We start from the raw sequence: 15,440 nt of genomic DNA, 5'->3' as shown, positions 1-15,440 counted from the left end.
TAAACAACTTGAAATTAGGTTGGAAAAGATATTAGACACTTTCAAGGAAAGACAATGTTAGTTCTTTTCTCTGTAGAGAAATCCAACCTACAGGAACAGTATTGTGATGTCACAAAGGCGAGTGGCTAGAAAGAACAAAGTTCACGTGTGCTGACTCTGTCTTTGTGATGCAATAAGAACGTAGAATGTGGAGCTTGCTTGTGCTGGCGCTGCCTCTGTTTCAGAGCTGTCTCTGTGACGACACGAAGAGCGAGAAACTCATGCGCATGCGCCGTGATGCTGGAAACGAGATGCGCGAGATGGCCAATGAGCACAAGCTGAATTGTTCCAGCGCGAGGGGACGCGCATGCGTTAGTTTAAATGGCAGGCGAAAAGGCTAAAATATTTTTAAATGAATAAAAGTCTCACCACAGCAGCTGAAAATACGGGATCTTCAGGATGATGTTGATAAGAGGATAGGGAGACTTCGACAGAGTGCGAGGAGCAAGTAGCAGGTTCAAAGTCATCAACGGTAATCTTATCCGGAAGATCCGGGGCTGTGGGCTCCAGTAATCGCTTGGGTGCGTTTCCTCGTCGTCGCCAGTGAAAAATCCTGATGAGGAAGGAGGACTCCACACGAAGAGGTGATGTTGAATAAGGTTAATTCATAGGTTAAGTAGGAGACATCAGGAACCCACGCCAACCGCTGCACAGGACAGGACGGAATCCCCGACTAGAGATTCCAAGTTCCAATGCATGCGGCGGGCGTGCACGAGATAGCACACGAGGATACTACACATCCTTGAACCGAAAGACAATGTGAGCCTTTAAAATATTGTGTGTCCCCGGTGAAATTAATTTGTGGTCCCAGCGTGTCCCCGTGGGTACACGTTCACATGCCACCGCCATACCAGAGTTTGTCACAATGTGGCCCCATTTTTAGACTCTCTCTCAGAGGCCAAGCGGCTAGGGAAATGAAGGGCTGCGTGGAGCTGAAGCAATGGAATTTATACAGAGCTTGCATATGTCTGAAGAAAAAAATCCCATTATACATATGTAAACCTGTTCTACTTCAATACTATTGTTGATGTGTTTTATTGTTTAATGTTGAATATAAGTTCTTTCTATATCTAATGCATTTATTCTTCTAACCTGGATGACAGTGGGAGACAGTGATGGTTGTAAAAGGGAGGGGAGCATTTTTCTATTCTTGCCTAGGGCGGCAAAACACCTAGAAACGGCCCAGCAGCCATTGGAACAACCAGATCTTAAGATGTTTTTTTAAACCTGAAAACTCTGTGCATGCCCTAACGAACAAGGGAAGCTTGTTCTTGTGGTAGAGGCCAGATAAGAAAAAGCTGGTCCACCAAACCTAGACGTAGGAATACGCAGAGGAGAGAGAAGAACTTGACTCCTTGATCTAAGATTTCATATAGGAAGATATGGAATCAGTTTGTCCTGTTGATATTTGGGTTCATTGCCTGACAAAGCTTTATATCTCAGGCAGATGAGTTTGAAAATTGTTCTTTTCCTTATGGGAGCCGTGGTCAGTGGTAAAGGCCGGTTGTAAAGGGCTGACCTGTGAGCACACTGAAGATGGGGAACACTTGGATGGAGTGAGCAGCATGGCTGGGGCGCCTGAGATACTGCAGCGATAGCAGCTGACTCCTGACAGGCCAGGATGGGTCCGGCCACTAAAGCCCACAGCGACACTGCGCTGTACTGCAGGGGCCTCAGACAGCGAATTCCTAGTCATGCGTGGGTTGGTGTTTCAGCAGACTGAGGTGTTTGATGGAGGGGTCTGTGGCTATGTTGTTGGGCTCTCGACATAAAGGGAGCCCTCTTCCACCAGTGTGCTGCAGCCTTTTGGACTCTAAGCCCCTCCTCTCCACTTTTATACTAAGCTCAATATTTTCCCTCCAGGTTCCACCCCCGAAGCTCCTTTCGAAGCTGAAGATGTTTCTGAGATCCATTGGCGTCGTGTTGGCCTTGCTGGCCATTACAGGTAGAGCAGAATCTTTGGCTTCTGACGTCATCTTTATTTGCTGAGCTCTTAACCAGGGTTGGATTGAGATCACAAATAGGCCTGGACACGCTAAAAAAGTGGCCCACATTTGCATATTGCCTTTCCACAAAACACTGCTTTGGCAACATTTTATAAAAACACGGGGGAGGAGGGTGGTCTCCTACAGAGACAAGTTTTCTTAACTTCACTTAGATCAAAATAAATACAGGGATTAGTTCACATTGGTGAAACACACCTGAAAACAAGTGAGACCACTTCTGCTCAGGCCCCCTGCCCCCCTCAATCTGCATACACTAATGGTCTAGCCCAGCAAGAGAAAGGGAGTGACACCTCTACCCGCTGGGCTGCTGGAGGCATCCAAACAACGCAGACATCGCTCAAAATGGACCCCCAGGCTGCCCAAAAAAGCGGCCCACAGCTGGAACTGTGCCCGACTGCCCGCCTTACCAATCCAACCCTGCTTTAACACTACTGAGCAACCGCTCTAGCACCAGGGGATGGTGGTTTACACATGGTCACTCCAAGAGGGGAAGTCTTACCGGGAGCACTTGTTTTCTGGTTTCATGTTCCACACCCCTTAAATGCTGGTCCATCTCACCCTCTTTCTAAAGGGAGGAGCAGGGCGTTAAGTGGGCGGGTTCCTGCCAGTGTTCAGCACCGTCAGTTCTAAAAAGCAGGTGCTGAGACGGGTCCCTATCGGGCTCTCCATTTCTACCATGTTATGTTATGTTATGTTAGGGATTGCTTGTATAGCGCCTATCACCGCCGGTCTCTAAGCGCTTAACCAGAAAGAAACATAACACACTAATGACCCTAGAACCTCAGTTGTTTCACCTCCTATGATGTCATGAAGGCCTTTCTGAAAAGATAAGTTTTTAGTTTCTTTCTGAAAGGTAGAAGTTGCGATTCCGCTTTCAAGGTAGATGGAAGCTCGTTCCACAGTTGTGGAAGGAGCACGGACAGGGCCCTGCCTCCTTTGGTCTTTAATTTGAACCTAGGTTGAAACAGGTTGGGAGTTGTTCCTGAGCGCAGTAGCCTCCCCGGAGTGTACCTCTTTAGACGGTGCTTAATGTACTCTGGGGCTTTCCCAAAGAGTGCCTTATGGGCCACACAGAGACATTTGAACTGCACTCGGAATTTCACTGGGAGCCAGTGCAGCTTCTGAAGCAGTGGGGTTACATGCGCGTTTCTAGGCAAAGAATGGATCAGCCTGGCCGCATCGTTTTGTATTACCTGCAGCTTCCTCAACAGCTTCTGTGGTAGGCCTAGGTATAAGGCATTACCATAATCAAGTCTCGAAATGACTGTGGCGGATACGATCGATTGCAGGGTGGAGGCAGATAAGATGGGGACTAGCTTTCGCAATTGCCTCAACACACCTATGCAGGATCTTGCCACAGCAGAAACTTGAGGGGCCATTGAGAGGTCTGCATCGATCCTTAACCCCAAGCTTTTTACCACAGAGCCAGGAGACGGAGTGGTTCCTAGCTCGGGGGGCCAGTACAGGTCACTCCAGGGATCCTCTTTGTTGCTAATCACCAGCACCTCCGTCTTATCAGCATTCACTTTCAACAGATTGTTAGTCATCCAGTTGACTGTGAATGAGAGCAGATTCCTCACTGAATCCTGGGCCTCTTTGGTGTTGTCCAGCCAGACTAAGAGCTGAGTATCATCTGCGTAATTAAAGATTTCGCAGTTCATACGCATAAGCTCCTCCACCAGTGGTTGTAAATAGATATTAAAAAGCAGGGGGGATAACGCCGACCCCTGGGGCATCCCCCAGGTCACGTCGCAGATCTCAGACAGTTGGTCTCCTAGCTGCACTCTCTGGGTTCGACCTGACAGGAAGGATTCTAGCCACTTTAGCACCTGGCCTGTGATCCCCAATTTTGCGACACGGTCCAGCAAGATGGTGTGGCTGACCGTGTCGAAAGCTGCCGATAAGTCTAATAGAATCAAGGCACAGGGCTGTTTGTTATCTGCCCTGACTCTCAACTCATCGGCGACCGAGGCCATGACTAATTCTGTGCTATGTTGGGGCCGGAACCCAGCCTGCCTGGTATGAAGGAGATGGTGTTCTTCCAGATGGCCGGCTAGAGTGCTGAGAACGTGCTTTTCTAGGATCTTGCTTAGAAAAGGCAGCTGCGAAATGGGCCTGTAATTTTTTAAGGATGTCGTGTCTGTTCCTGCTTTCTTCAGAAGTGGGGAAACCCTGGCTTCTTTCATCTGAATCGGCAGATAGCCTGAGTTAAGTGAGTTATTCAGTAGACTCAGTACCTGAGGCTGAATGCCTGGCAGAGCCATTTTAAAGATTCTGGGGGGACATGGATCTATGCTAGAGCCTGATTTAGTTTGAGCGACCAGTTGCGCTAAGCACTTGTCGTTGATGGGAGGGAAGCTATCCAAAGTCATGGATGGCACCTGAACATTCTGGCTAGGCAGCATGGTTGTGACTGTCCGTGCATTGATGTCAGTGATGATATCCTGTACCTTCTGGAGGAAGAAGGATTGAAAGGAGTCACCGTCAGGTTGGTCACCCACTGAAATTTTCCCTTCACGTTGTGTAAGTTCCCTTAGAATGGTAAATGTCTCTCGCTGAATGTTAGTAGCCTCCCTAATTCTTCCCTCATAGAAAGCAGCCTTTCTTTCCAAGATGTCTGCCTTGTATTTTGAGAGCAGGGTTTTGAAATTTTCGGCGTCTGATTGAGTATAGTGGAGTCTCCACCTTCTCTCTGCCTTACGAAGGGCTTGCTTCTTTTGTTTCAGGGAGGCGTCAAACCAGGCGCTCCTCTCCCTTTGGTTCTAGTGCTCTCCAACTGCTCAGGGACAAGTTTGTCCAGGGCGGCGAGGATCCAGGTATTTAAGATCCTAACATCCTGGTCCAGATCTATGCCATTCATATCGGGGGGGTGAGGGAAAGCAGGGTTGAAATTAGGAGGTTTGATTCCATCTTACTCCAGGATCTAATTTTCCTCCGTGACTTGTTAGGGGCAGCCCTCACAGGGTCGCCTGGAACCCAGCACTTTATCATAAAATGATCTGACCAGATGCAAGGGATTGTTTCCGTGATTTCGGTGTTGGGTAAAGAAGACCAAACAAGGTCCAATGTATGGCCTTTCACGTGAGTAGGACCCACCACTAGCTGTCGCAAATTAAGCAGCGAGAGATTAGCCTCAAACTCAGTCTCTGTGGGGCCTCTGGGTACCTTGTCCCAGTGGTAATTGAAATCACCAACCACCAAGAGGGACTTATATCTGGTGGCCAAGTCCGTTAGAAGCTCAAACAGGACGTCATTGAAATCCGGGGAGCTTTGTGGCGGGCGGTAAACTACAATTATTGTAATACATGAGGATTTGAATGAGACTTATATCCCTAACAGCTCTGCACTGGCACAGTTTTGTGCTATGATCTCTTTCACTATGAGACATTTTTTAAACAAAAAGGCCACACCCCCTCCTTTACAATCATTTGGGCGGTTATGCCAGATAGCGTCATAACCTGGAGGTAGAGCGGCCAAAATGTCAGGCAGGGAGGCAGAGCTCAGCCATGTCTCAGAAAGTGCAAGGATGTCAATATCTCCATCAAGCAGTAGAGAGAAGACTTCCAGATGGTGCTTTTGTAAGGAACGCGTATTAAGTATCACTAATCTGAGGCCATGTGATTGCTGGCTAGCAACAGTGGGACGAGTCCTGGGGCCTGTACCTAAATTCTCCACAAGAACTTCAGCTGGCAGATTGACCAAGGTACTTTTATCCAAACGGATAGAGTCTGTCTTTAATGCCCACAGAGATTCGGGCGAATATGTGCAAATTGGACCAAAGTTTCTAGCCCCTAACCCCGTCCTGGCCCGGACGGGCACAGACGGGCTTTCCTCTGGCGCTCCTCCGGCGCAATGCTGCGCGCGATCGCTGCGCGCTTGCATTCTGGCTATTAATTATAGGGTGTGGCTGGGGCACTTCCCAAGACTAGCACGCTAACACACAGAGTGTGGTGTCTCTAGCTCACCTCCAAGATGGCGGGCGGCGTGAGGCAGTAAAGAAATCACCAAAGTGGTGAAGTGTGCTTTTAATTCCGATAGTTCTTTCCTATTGTAGTGCTTGCAATGTGAAAGACAGGGGGAGCGTGGTGTCACAGTGAAATACTAGAGCAGAAAAAACGAAATTCGATCTCCAAAATAAATTTCGAGCAGCAATAAGTTTTTACTAGATTACAATTTTAAAAAAGGAGCAGGGCTCCAAACAGGTTAAACAATTTAAAACAGTAGCGATTTTTCGAGTGCATCAGCACAATGTCATTCTGGATCTCTCACCCTCAGGGTGATAAAAAAAAGCTTAACTCTGCAGCACTACCACCCTTCACTGCCTGTGATGTATCTTCCAAGAGCCTCTTTATAGTTATTTCACAGGCTCATCATTTCAGAACTGAAGGATTTTCAATATTATATACTATGAAGCCATAGTTGTTGATTATTTCTCTTATGCAACTAACAACCATTGACAAAGCCAATTGGCCTAGCTTGTTGTAAGTGTAATGTTACTTGTTGTATTATATATCTGGATCTAACGAAGCAGCAAACTACCACTCGGGCGGCACACTATGCTAATCACAGAATTTAAGTTGACGTGTTTTTCAGCCATGCCATTAAATACATTGGTCATGCCCCTTTAAGAGTTCCTCCCAGTTTTTTCTTCGACTTAAAGCCCTGGGGGAGGAGGATAGCAAAGGACTAGATTTCAGTCCATGGGTGGGCTTTGCGGATGCAGAAAACACAGCCAGCTGTAATCTAAGGTCTTAGCTGTGTGATTCCTGGGCGCCTTCACATACCACACACCAGGGGTGGCATTTAGTTTGCTCTGTTCCCTGGCAAGGGCAGTTAAGATCCATTTCTATGGATATTCCAAAGGTTGATAGTTTTCAGGTTGTTCAACCAGCTTCCAAAGCTCCCTGTAGATGCAAGCGACGTCAATGGGTATCCCACATGCATAACCCGCTTCGTCAAGTACAGCACATCCTTCATGCATATAAACTATTCAGCACTAATCCTTGATACGTAATTATAGATGTTGGCCTGAAATTCAGCAGAAAGTGCAACATTTGATGTGGTGAAGGGGAGCCATAGGTAAAATGATATTCTGCCTTGTGGGTGCACCCATGCCCATGCAGTAAGGCTTGTTTTAGCCCATTGAATGTAACTTATGCTGTCTTGTGCCGTTCATTATGGATCCACAGGTCAGCCTTTGTAGCAGCCTTATTGTAGAACTGTCCCTTTGTGAAGTGTACTCCAAAAAGAACAGTAGACTGGTGGTCCTCATAAAACAGATAATGTATGGATCTATTCTCAAGTGCCTTGTTCCTGTTTATTGTTCCCACAGGGTCCTGCACAGATGTGGGCACTGATGAGGTGGAAGATGGCTTCTGGGATAACTTAAAAGAACTAAGCAGCAGCGCGAAGCGGGCAGCGCAACAGATCCAGGAATCGCAAATCAGCAAACAGTTCAAGTAAGCATTGTCTGACAGTACGAACAAAAAAATCCACCTTTATCAATGACCAGTCACTATCCCTCGTGCAAGTTCTATTGCTAATAATCATTAATCCAAGCCCAATTGTTATTAATCCTTACTATACTCCGTATTGTTGTAGATCCTTACACTACAGATTTTTTAATACAGATTTTTACGATAAGCTGCATTGTGACAAATCCTCACATTAAGACCCATGGTTCACGATTCTTAAAGCCCCATGGTTAAATATTTTTAAATAAACCCTAACCATTGAAATCTCCACATTGGCTTTATTTTTACCGATCCATTAGCCAGGTCCCCAAGCTCAACTTCTTACGACCAAGACAAGTTGTCATATATGGCACCAACAAGCCCCTTTGTTGTATGTCCCTCAACCGGGTCCTGTTCCATAACTCTTTCAACCTAGTCAAATTGCTAGGAATCCATACACAAAACTGTCCTGTGCAGACATACCGCCTGGCCCCTTTCTAGATGTCCCCCAGTCAAGCACAGTTATTGGAAATCGTTCCAAAGAGCAGGGATGCTGGAATTCCTATTAACTGCAGGTTTTCCACCAAGCGAGGTTCATTAGGTCTCATTGTTGAATGTCCTTCAGTCCAACCCTATCATCTTTCTTTGTGGTCCATTGTTAGACATCTTTCTAGTAATGCCTCTTCTTTGGAAACCGTCCAAGAAGACCCCTGTTGAAAACAAATACATCTTTTCATTGTGGATATGCCCCATTCAAACCCAATTCATATTTTTAATGTAACGTGCAGTCATTATTTAACGTCATCGTTAGATGTCCCTTTTTTAAGCCCATGTGTTTAGAAATGCCTTTGCAAAGCTCAGTTGATAGACATGCATAGGCTAATCTTTATTATTAAAACTCCATGCTTGAATGTTATCCACCCTGTCTTTCTTGTTAGGGATTAGAAAGTCGATTTTAGTTGAAGCTTTCATGAGCACTGCTTTCCTGCTTTAGGTTAGGTAGTGTCTTCAAAGTCTCATACCCCGACTCACATCCTCAAGAGCCTTAATTAGGTTCTAATTTGTCCTTTGTCTGCCATTTAAATCTTTTTCTTTTTTAGTTATTTTTTATTAAACAGTTGCTCAGTGCTACAGTAAGCATAATTGGGTTATCATGTACAGAAAAGACATAAAAGAACAAAGTACAGTACGAGTGACATAACCACTAGGATACATAAGGATAAGAATTGTGCATACAGTTGTTAGCAATGCTATATGATGGAATTTCGACAGTGACCCCAGTTCCACCCTCACAGTATGGTTAACCCCTCTTTTAAAGGCTCCCTCTATTCCCTGTATATACAGTCAAAGGGATTTGGAGCACCCTGCTGACACGTCACAGCTGAATTACCTCATGCATCATGGTCGATGTGGTTCAGTGTTACTCGCTTCACACACGGTTCTCACAGTTTGTTGGCCAGTGCCAGTACCAGTATTCTTTTCAAGTGTATCCCCAGCACGTCCAGCGACCTATGAACATTTTCCCCACTGATGAAAGAGGAATCTAGAAACACGTGTCTGGGGATACACTTGAAAAGAATACTGGTACTGGCACTGGCCAACAAACTGTGAGAACTGTGTGTGAAGCGAGCAACATTGAACCACATCGACCATGATGCATGAGGTAATTCAGCTGTGACGTGTCAGCAGGGTGCTCCAAATCCCTTTGACTGTTTAAGATGGCTCCCGTGGGCCGTGAGCTGACGAGCTCTGTGAGCACCTGCGTGCTGAGAGTGGCACTAACCCTGAGGAAACTGCGGCAGCACGTCCAGCGACCTATGAACATTTTCCCCACTGATGAAAGAGGAATCTAGAAACACGTGTCTGGGGATACACTTGAAAAGAATACTGGTACTGGCACTGGCCAACAAACTGTGAGAACTGTGTGTGAAGCGAGCAACATTGAACCACATCGACCATGATGCATGAGGTAATTCAGCTGTGACGTGTCAGCAGGGTGCTCCAAATCCCTTCGACTGTTTAAGATGGCTCCCGTGGGCCGTGAGCTGACGAGCTCTGTGAGCACCTGCGTGCTGAGAGTGGCACTAACCCTGAGGAAACTGCGGCAGCACGTCCAGCGACCTATGAACATTTTCCCCACTGCTGAAAGAGGAATCTAGAAACACGTGTCTGGGGATACACTTGAAAAGAATACTGGTACTGGCACTGGCCAACAAACTGTGAGAACTGTGTGTGAAGCGAGCAACATTGAACCACATCGACCATGATGCATGAGGTAATTCAGCTGTGACGTGTCAGCAGGGTGCTCCAAATCCCTTTGACTGTTTAAGATGGCTCCCGTGGGCCGTGAGGTGACGAGCTCTGTGAGCACCTGCGTGCTGAGAGTGGCACTAACCCTGAGGAAACTGCGGCAGCACGTCCAGCGACCTATGAACATTTTCCCCACTGATGAAAGAGGAATCTAGAAACACGTGTCTGGGGATACACTTGAAAAGAATACTGGTACTGGCACTGGCCAACAAACTGTGAGAACTGTGTGTGAAGCGAGCAACATTGAACCACATCGACCATGATGCATGAGGTAATTCAGCTGTGACGTGTCAGCAGGGTGCTCCAAATCCCTTTGACTGTTTAAGATGGCTCCCGTGGGCCGTGAGCTGACGAGCTCTGTGAGCACCTGCGTGCTGAGAGTGGCACTAACCCTGAGGAAACTGCGGCAGCACGTCCAGCGACCTATGAACATTTTCCCCACTGATGAAAGAGGAATCTAGAAACACGTGTCTGGGGATACACTTGAAAAGAATACTGGTACTGGTACTGGCACTGGCCAACAAACTGTGAGAACTGTGTGTGAAGCGAGCAACATTGAACCACATCGACCATGATGCATGAGGTAATTCAGCTGTGACGTGTCAGCAGGGTGCTCCAAATCCCTTCGTCTATTCCCTGTATATACACTAACTGTCCCAGACTTTCTCCCATTTTTTGGGCTGCCCTGACTCTGGTACACCACATGTTCAGCCCTTTGGCACCATTCCCCGCCAGCTTCCCATTCCGAAAAAGCGTATCATCCCACTCGCCCCCCTGACCAGAGCTAAAGTTCTCTTGGCAATCCTAGAGGCCAACGTAAGCCATATTTTTGGGTATTTAGGCCACTCCTCTCCACCACTTATATATAGGAGGTGCCACCTGGCCGTCAGTGGCATGTTGAATCCAGTGGCTTTGGCCATAATTTGAACCACCCCCCTCCAGTACCGTTGTATGTCCGGACATTCCCAGAGTATGTAAAAAAGAAACCTGTCTCACCACAACCCCTAGCACATAGGCGATGCAGAAGCGTCTTGGAATAGTATGATCTATGGAGTATTCACAATTCAATGAGGTGGCACATAGCCCGTATGGCCATCTCTCTGGGACTTTGTACAGCCTCCAACCAATCCTCCTCTTCTATAAGTCCAAGGTCTCCCTCCCCTGCTTCCTGCAGCTTCAGCAGAGGGTCAGGGGAATTATTCCTCATGTTCTTTTCGGTTAAGGATACTGCCCTCTCTGTCATGGGGTTCAAGAGGAGCCGATCCTCTAAAGGGGCCAACTTTGGTAATTGCTCCATCTCCAGTACATGCTGCCTAAGAGCGTGACCCAATTGTAAATATTTAAAACTTATGATTCAGCAATCTCATACTGCTGCTGTAGAGCCTCAAATGTGAGTAGTGTTTGCCCTCTTCACACATCCCCCAGTAGTTAGAATGCCTATTAGTTTCTGTTTGGAAAACCCCTTCAGATCCCGAACCTCTCGCAGAAGGTCTCTGTCTGTCAGTTTGTTGTCCCATCCCAGGAATCTAGTGGCTTCTCACCATGTCCTTACCATCAGTTGTGTAGGGAATGGAAGGGCGCCCTCATGTCCTTTTCGATAACGCAGTGAGGAGCAGCCCGAGTACTGAGCCTGCACTGTCCGAGAACACCCAGTCATTTATTAGTATTTACTATCAATTGTGCCACCCAGTAATATCTACGTATATCTTGGGCCGCCAGACCCTCTTCATATACCCCTCTCTGGAGCTTGCAGAGTGCGATTTCTTGAACTGCCCACATCCCACAGGAGTTGCCGTAGTGAGCCATCAACTTTCTTAAAGAAGTCAGGAGAGATTTCGGGGTATTCTGTAAAACATGGAGCAATTTTGGGAGGGTCATCATCTTAAAGAACCCCTGCCTGCCCATCAGGGAGATCGGAAGCATTCACCAGTGGGCAACATCACTTCAAAGGCGGTCCAGCTGCGTGAAGTGGTTCCTTTTAAAAAATTCTTCTGCGTCTCGCGTAATGTAGATGCCCAAGTATCAGAAGCCATCTTGCACTGTTGAAGCTATACATCTCGAAGTCAGTCTGAGGATACCGCCCTTTATGGGAAGAATTAGGGACTTTTCCTAGTTAATTTCATATTCAGGGTATCCCTTAAAGAGTTGAAAGATGTGCAAGGTGCTATCTACTGTGGAGCAGGGCAGTGTGGCATATAACAGGATATCATCAGCATATAGAGAGACCCTCTCTTCCCAGTCCCGGCCTCTGCTGATATCTTGTATAAGGAGGTCCTGGTGAAACCATGCCGCTAGAGGCTCAAGTGCAAATATCATTGGGGCAGTGAGCAGGCCTGCCTTGTGCCCTTATGAAAAACAAAGGGCTGTAACAGTTCATTATTGAACCAAACCTGTTCCAGTGGGTCTTGCTATAGAAGCTGGATCCATTTACAATATCGAGGTCGAAAGTCTAACTTTACCCGAGCAGCAAAGTGATAGCTCCATTCAATGCTATTAAATGCCATCTGAGCATACAATGAGAGCAATACGGCCTGTTCAGCTTGTGTAGCCTCAGTCATATGAAGTACTCCTAAGAGAGACCTCAGGTTTAATTGGATACCCCTGTGTGGCATAAAGCCAGACTGATCTGGATTCATCACTGTAGTTATACCTGGCTGCAGTCTGCTAGCCAGGGTCTTGGCCAGGAACTTTGCCTATCAATTTAACAACCAGGTTGGTCTGTAGAAGCTACAGGCTACAGCTGGCTTTTCTTTTTTGGGGATAACCACTATGTTAGCGGTTCTTTGATCTTCCGGCAGGCAACCCACCTCCTGGGCCTCCTTGAACATATTTAGCATGTGTCCTGCTACATTATTCGCCATGCACTCATATAGTTCCATTGGTAGGCTGTTAGGCCCTGCCTCCATTCCTGACTGCAGGTCTCGGATTGCCTGTTTAACTTCGTTTGCACTTAGCTCTTTCCCCAATGTTGCTCTATCTTTGCCTCAGAGAGCCGGAAGGGGGAGGTGTTTTAGAAGGTCAACGCAATCTTCCCCCACCCTAACAGTCACAGACGTACATATATATCTTCATAATATGTAGCAAACGACACTGCTATTTTTGCACCTGCACAAACACAATCATCACCTCAGAGCAGGCACACTTGCAAAATGATGCAAAGATGTCTGTGCTGCTGCATGGCGGATCTTTATACGCAGGCACGGGCGCAAGGACAGGAATCCCCAGTATCTTGTAGATACAGTGTATTACTGCCCTTTATTTTGATGCATGGCAGTGCAGCGGAAATGCTAGCTTCGCTGCTATGCGTCAGAATATTGTAAATTAGGCCCTTAGAGTCTCTATCTAGTGCTGGGCCCATTGTCGCATTGGAGTCCCCTCCTAATATCAGGATCCCAGGGGCACTTCCATCAGGATAGCCCTAGGGCGGGAAAATTGTCTGGGTGATACCTCTGCTTCTATTATCTGCATATCTCAGCAGTGACAGGGAGCTTTCAGCTATATCACAATTCTCTAACCTCAAGTGCTGCCCACACTAGCTTTGAGGCTTTGGTTTTGACATACAGTCCTAGCTTAACAGTTGGTCCATTTCCTTGAACAGCCTGCATAAGATCACTGGGTTCCGGGGCCCCACAGATAGTGAATTTTTCATTTTTATCAATGCTCTTACCCAAGCCATGCCCTCGCACACTGCCCTCTATTCCATGACTCTATTGAGTAACCCACCCGTTTGTTGTACTTACTGAGTAAGTGATATAAGTAAAATGCGTGTATAGTTCAACCTTAGAGAATTGAGCTAGTTGAGAAACTTCCGAGACCATTTTGGATTTTGTGGTTCAATAGAAGAAATTTTACGATGCAGATATTGAAGGAAAAGAAGAAAGGAAAGAGGAGAAAAAAGGGTCAGTTGTTATATACTAGAAATATAGAATATTTCATCTGAATTAGTAATATTGATCTATTTTTACATTATTTTTCCTTAGCACCCTCCTCCAGGAAAACCTCCAAGCTGTTCCTCTTTATGCTGCACACCTACAACGCCAGCTAGTTCCTTTCACCACCCAGCTCCATGCACGGCTCTCCCAAGACTCAGAGAAACTAAAGGAGCAGATACGCCTGGAGCTCGAGGAGTTACGATTGAAGGTGTCACCATATGCAGATGATATCCACAAGCAGCTTAACAAGAACATCGAGGAGCTACAGCTGAGGCTGACTCCATACGCTGAGGAGTTTGCCAGTCGGGTACAGGAAAATGCAGGGGAGATTCGTCAGGCGCTCACCCCATATGCTGAGGAACTTGGCACTCGTGTCCAGAAAAATGCGGAGGAGCTTCGTCTCCAGCTCACCCCATACACTGAGAAGCTTCAAGCTAGACTTAAGGAAAATATGGATAACTTCCAGGCAGCATTCATTCCGTATGCGGAGGAGCTTGAGGTCAGACTTCAGGAAAATGTTGACCACCTCCAAGCAGTGATCAAGCCATACACTGAGGATCTTGAGGCCAAACTCCAGGAAAAGATGAACAGCCTCCAGACTGAACTCTCACCATATGCCGAACAGCTTCAAGCCAAACTGCAAGAAAATGTGGGCAATCTGCATTTGGCCCTTAGCCCGTATGCTGAGGAACTTCAAGGAAAGATCTGTGAAAAAGCACAGCAGATGAAGAAGAACCTGAGCCCTTACAGTGATGAGGTCCTGGCGAAGATTGAGCAGAACATTGAGGAGCTGCAGAAGCATTTGACACCGTACGCACAGAATGTCCAAGAAAACCTCAACCAAAAGATTGAGATCATGGCCTTCCAGATGCAGAAAAACATAGAAGATATGAGAACCAAGTTCTCTGTCAATGTAGAAGACATGAGACAGCAAATACTCTCCTCCACCAACCAAATCAAAGAGAAACTTCACTTGGACGACATTGGGCAGAATTTATTACCGTACTTGGAAGACTTTAACAAGAAAGTGAACCAGAGGATCGAGGAGTTCAGCCGGTCAGCTACTCGATATGGAGAGGATCTAAAAACAATAATCATCCAGAGAGCTGAAGACATGAAGAGGAATCTGGATCCATACACTAGTCAAATCCAGGATGAGTTGGACATGCTTGAAGGGGGCGTAAGGGATAAGATCACCTCCTTCCTGAACAGGTATGAACAGGCTGAGAACTGATGGGCCCATCGACCAGCACCAATATTCTGAAGAACCCACTGTTATTTAACAGACAACACATCCATTCTCATTAGCAGATTTAATAATAAGGCTGTGCAGAAACTCCAAACTCCATTCCTGAGAATATTTGCAAAATAAAATAATGAAACATCCTCTTCAAAGCTGCACATGACCAATAAAATAGATTTTGGGAACCACAGTTCAAGCCTGGTTAATGTGTCTACTGTTGAATTGTTTCTCTTGTTGAATAGCTGGAATGTGCCCCCCTGACATTATCCTATATACATTTGTTTAGTTCGAGGCTGAGGTCAGGGGCTATGGTATGTAGTTGTGATGAGGGTTTGGAATAGGGTCTTTGGGACTGGGTTAGAATAAGTTAATATTTATGTTGGGGTAGAAGGTTGGGAATCAGGACTAAGGCTGGTGTTAGATGGTTAGGGTTAGAGTTAGGGTTTTAATTAGGGGT

The 15,440-nt window shown here is 46.5% G+C and overlaps 1 protein-coding gene across 1 annotated transcript in view; it reads left to right on the top strand.

Moving 5' to 3' along the window:
• The window catches only part of LOC144823395 (uncharacterized), a 28,912-nt gene extending 13,739 nt beyond the window's left edge, over positions 1-15,173 (top strand). Inside the window, exons 2-4 of the mRNA XM_078681862.1 lie at positions 1,903-1,984; positions 7,378-7,504; positions 13,789-15,173. Coding sequence (XP_078537988.1) covers positions 1,936-1,984; positions 7,378-7,504; positions 13,789-14,974 — 1,362 coding nt within the window. The 5' untranslated portion in view covers positions 1,903-1,935 and the 3' untranslated portion in view covers positions 14,975-15,173. The remainder of the gene's footprint in view (positions 1-1,902; positions 1,985-7,377; positions 7,505-13,788) is intronic.
• Positions 15,174-15,440: the final 267 nt, after the last annotated feature.

Source organism: Lissotriton helveticus, chromosome 3_1 (assembly GCF_964261635.1).
Source record: "Lissotriton helveticus chromosome 3_1, aLisHel1.1, whole genome shotgun sequence".
NCBI lineage: Eukaryota > Metazoa > Chordata > Amphibia > Caudata > Salamandridae > Lissotriton > Lissotriton helveticus.
Note: the sequence above shows the minus strand (reverse complement) of the source record. Positions and strands in the feature narration are given on the sequence as shown.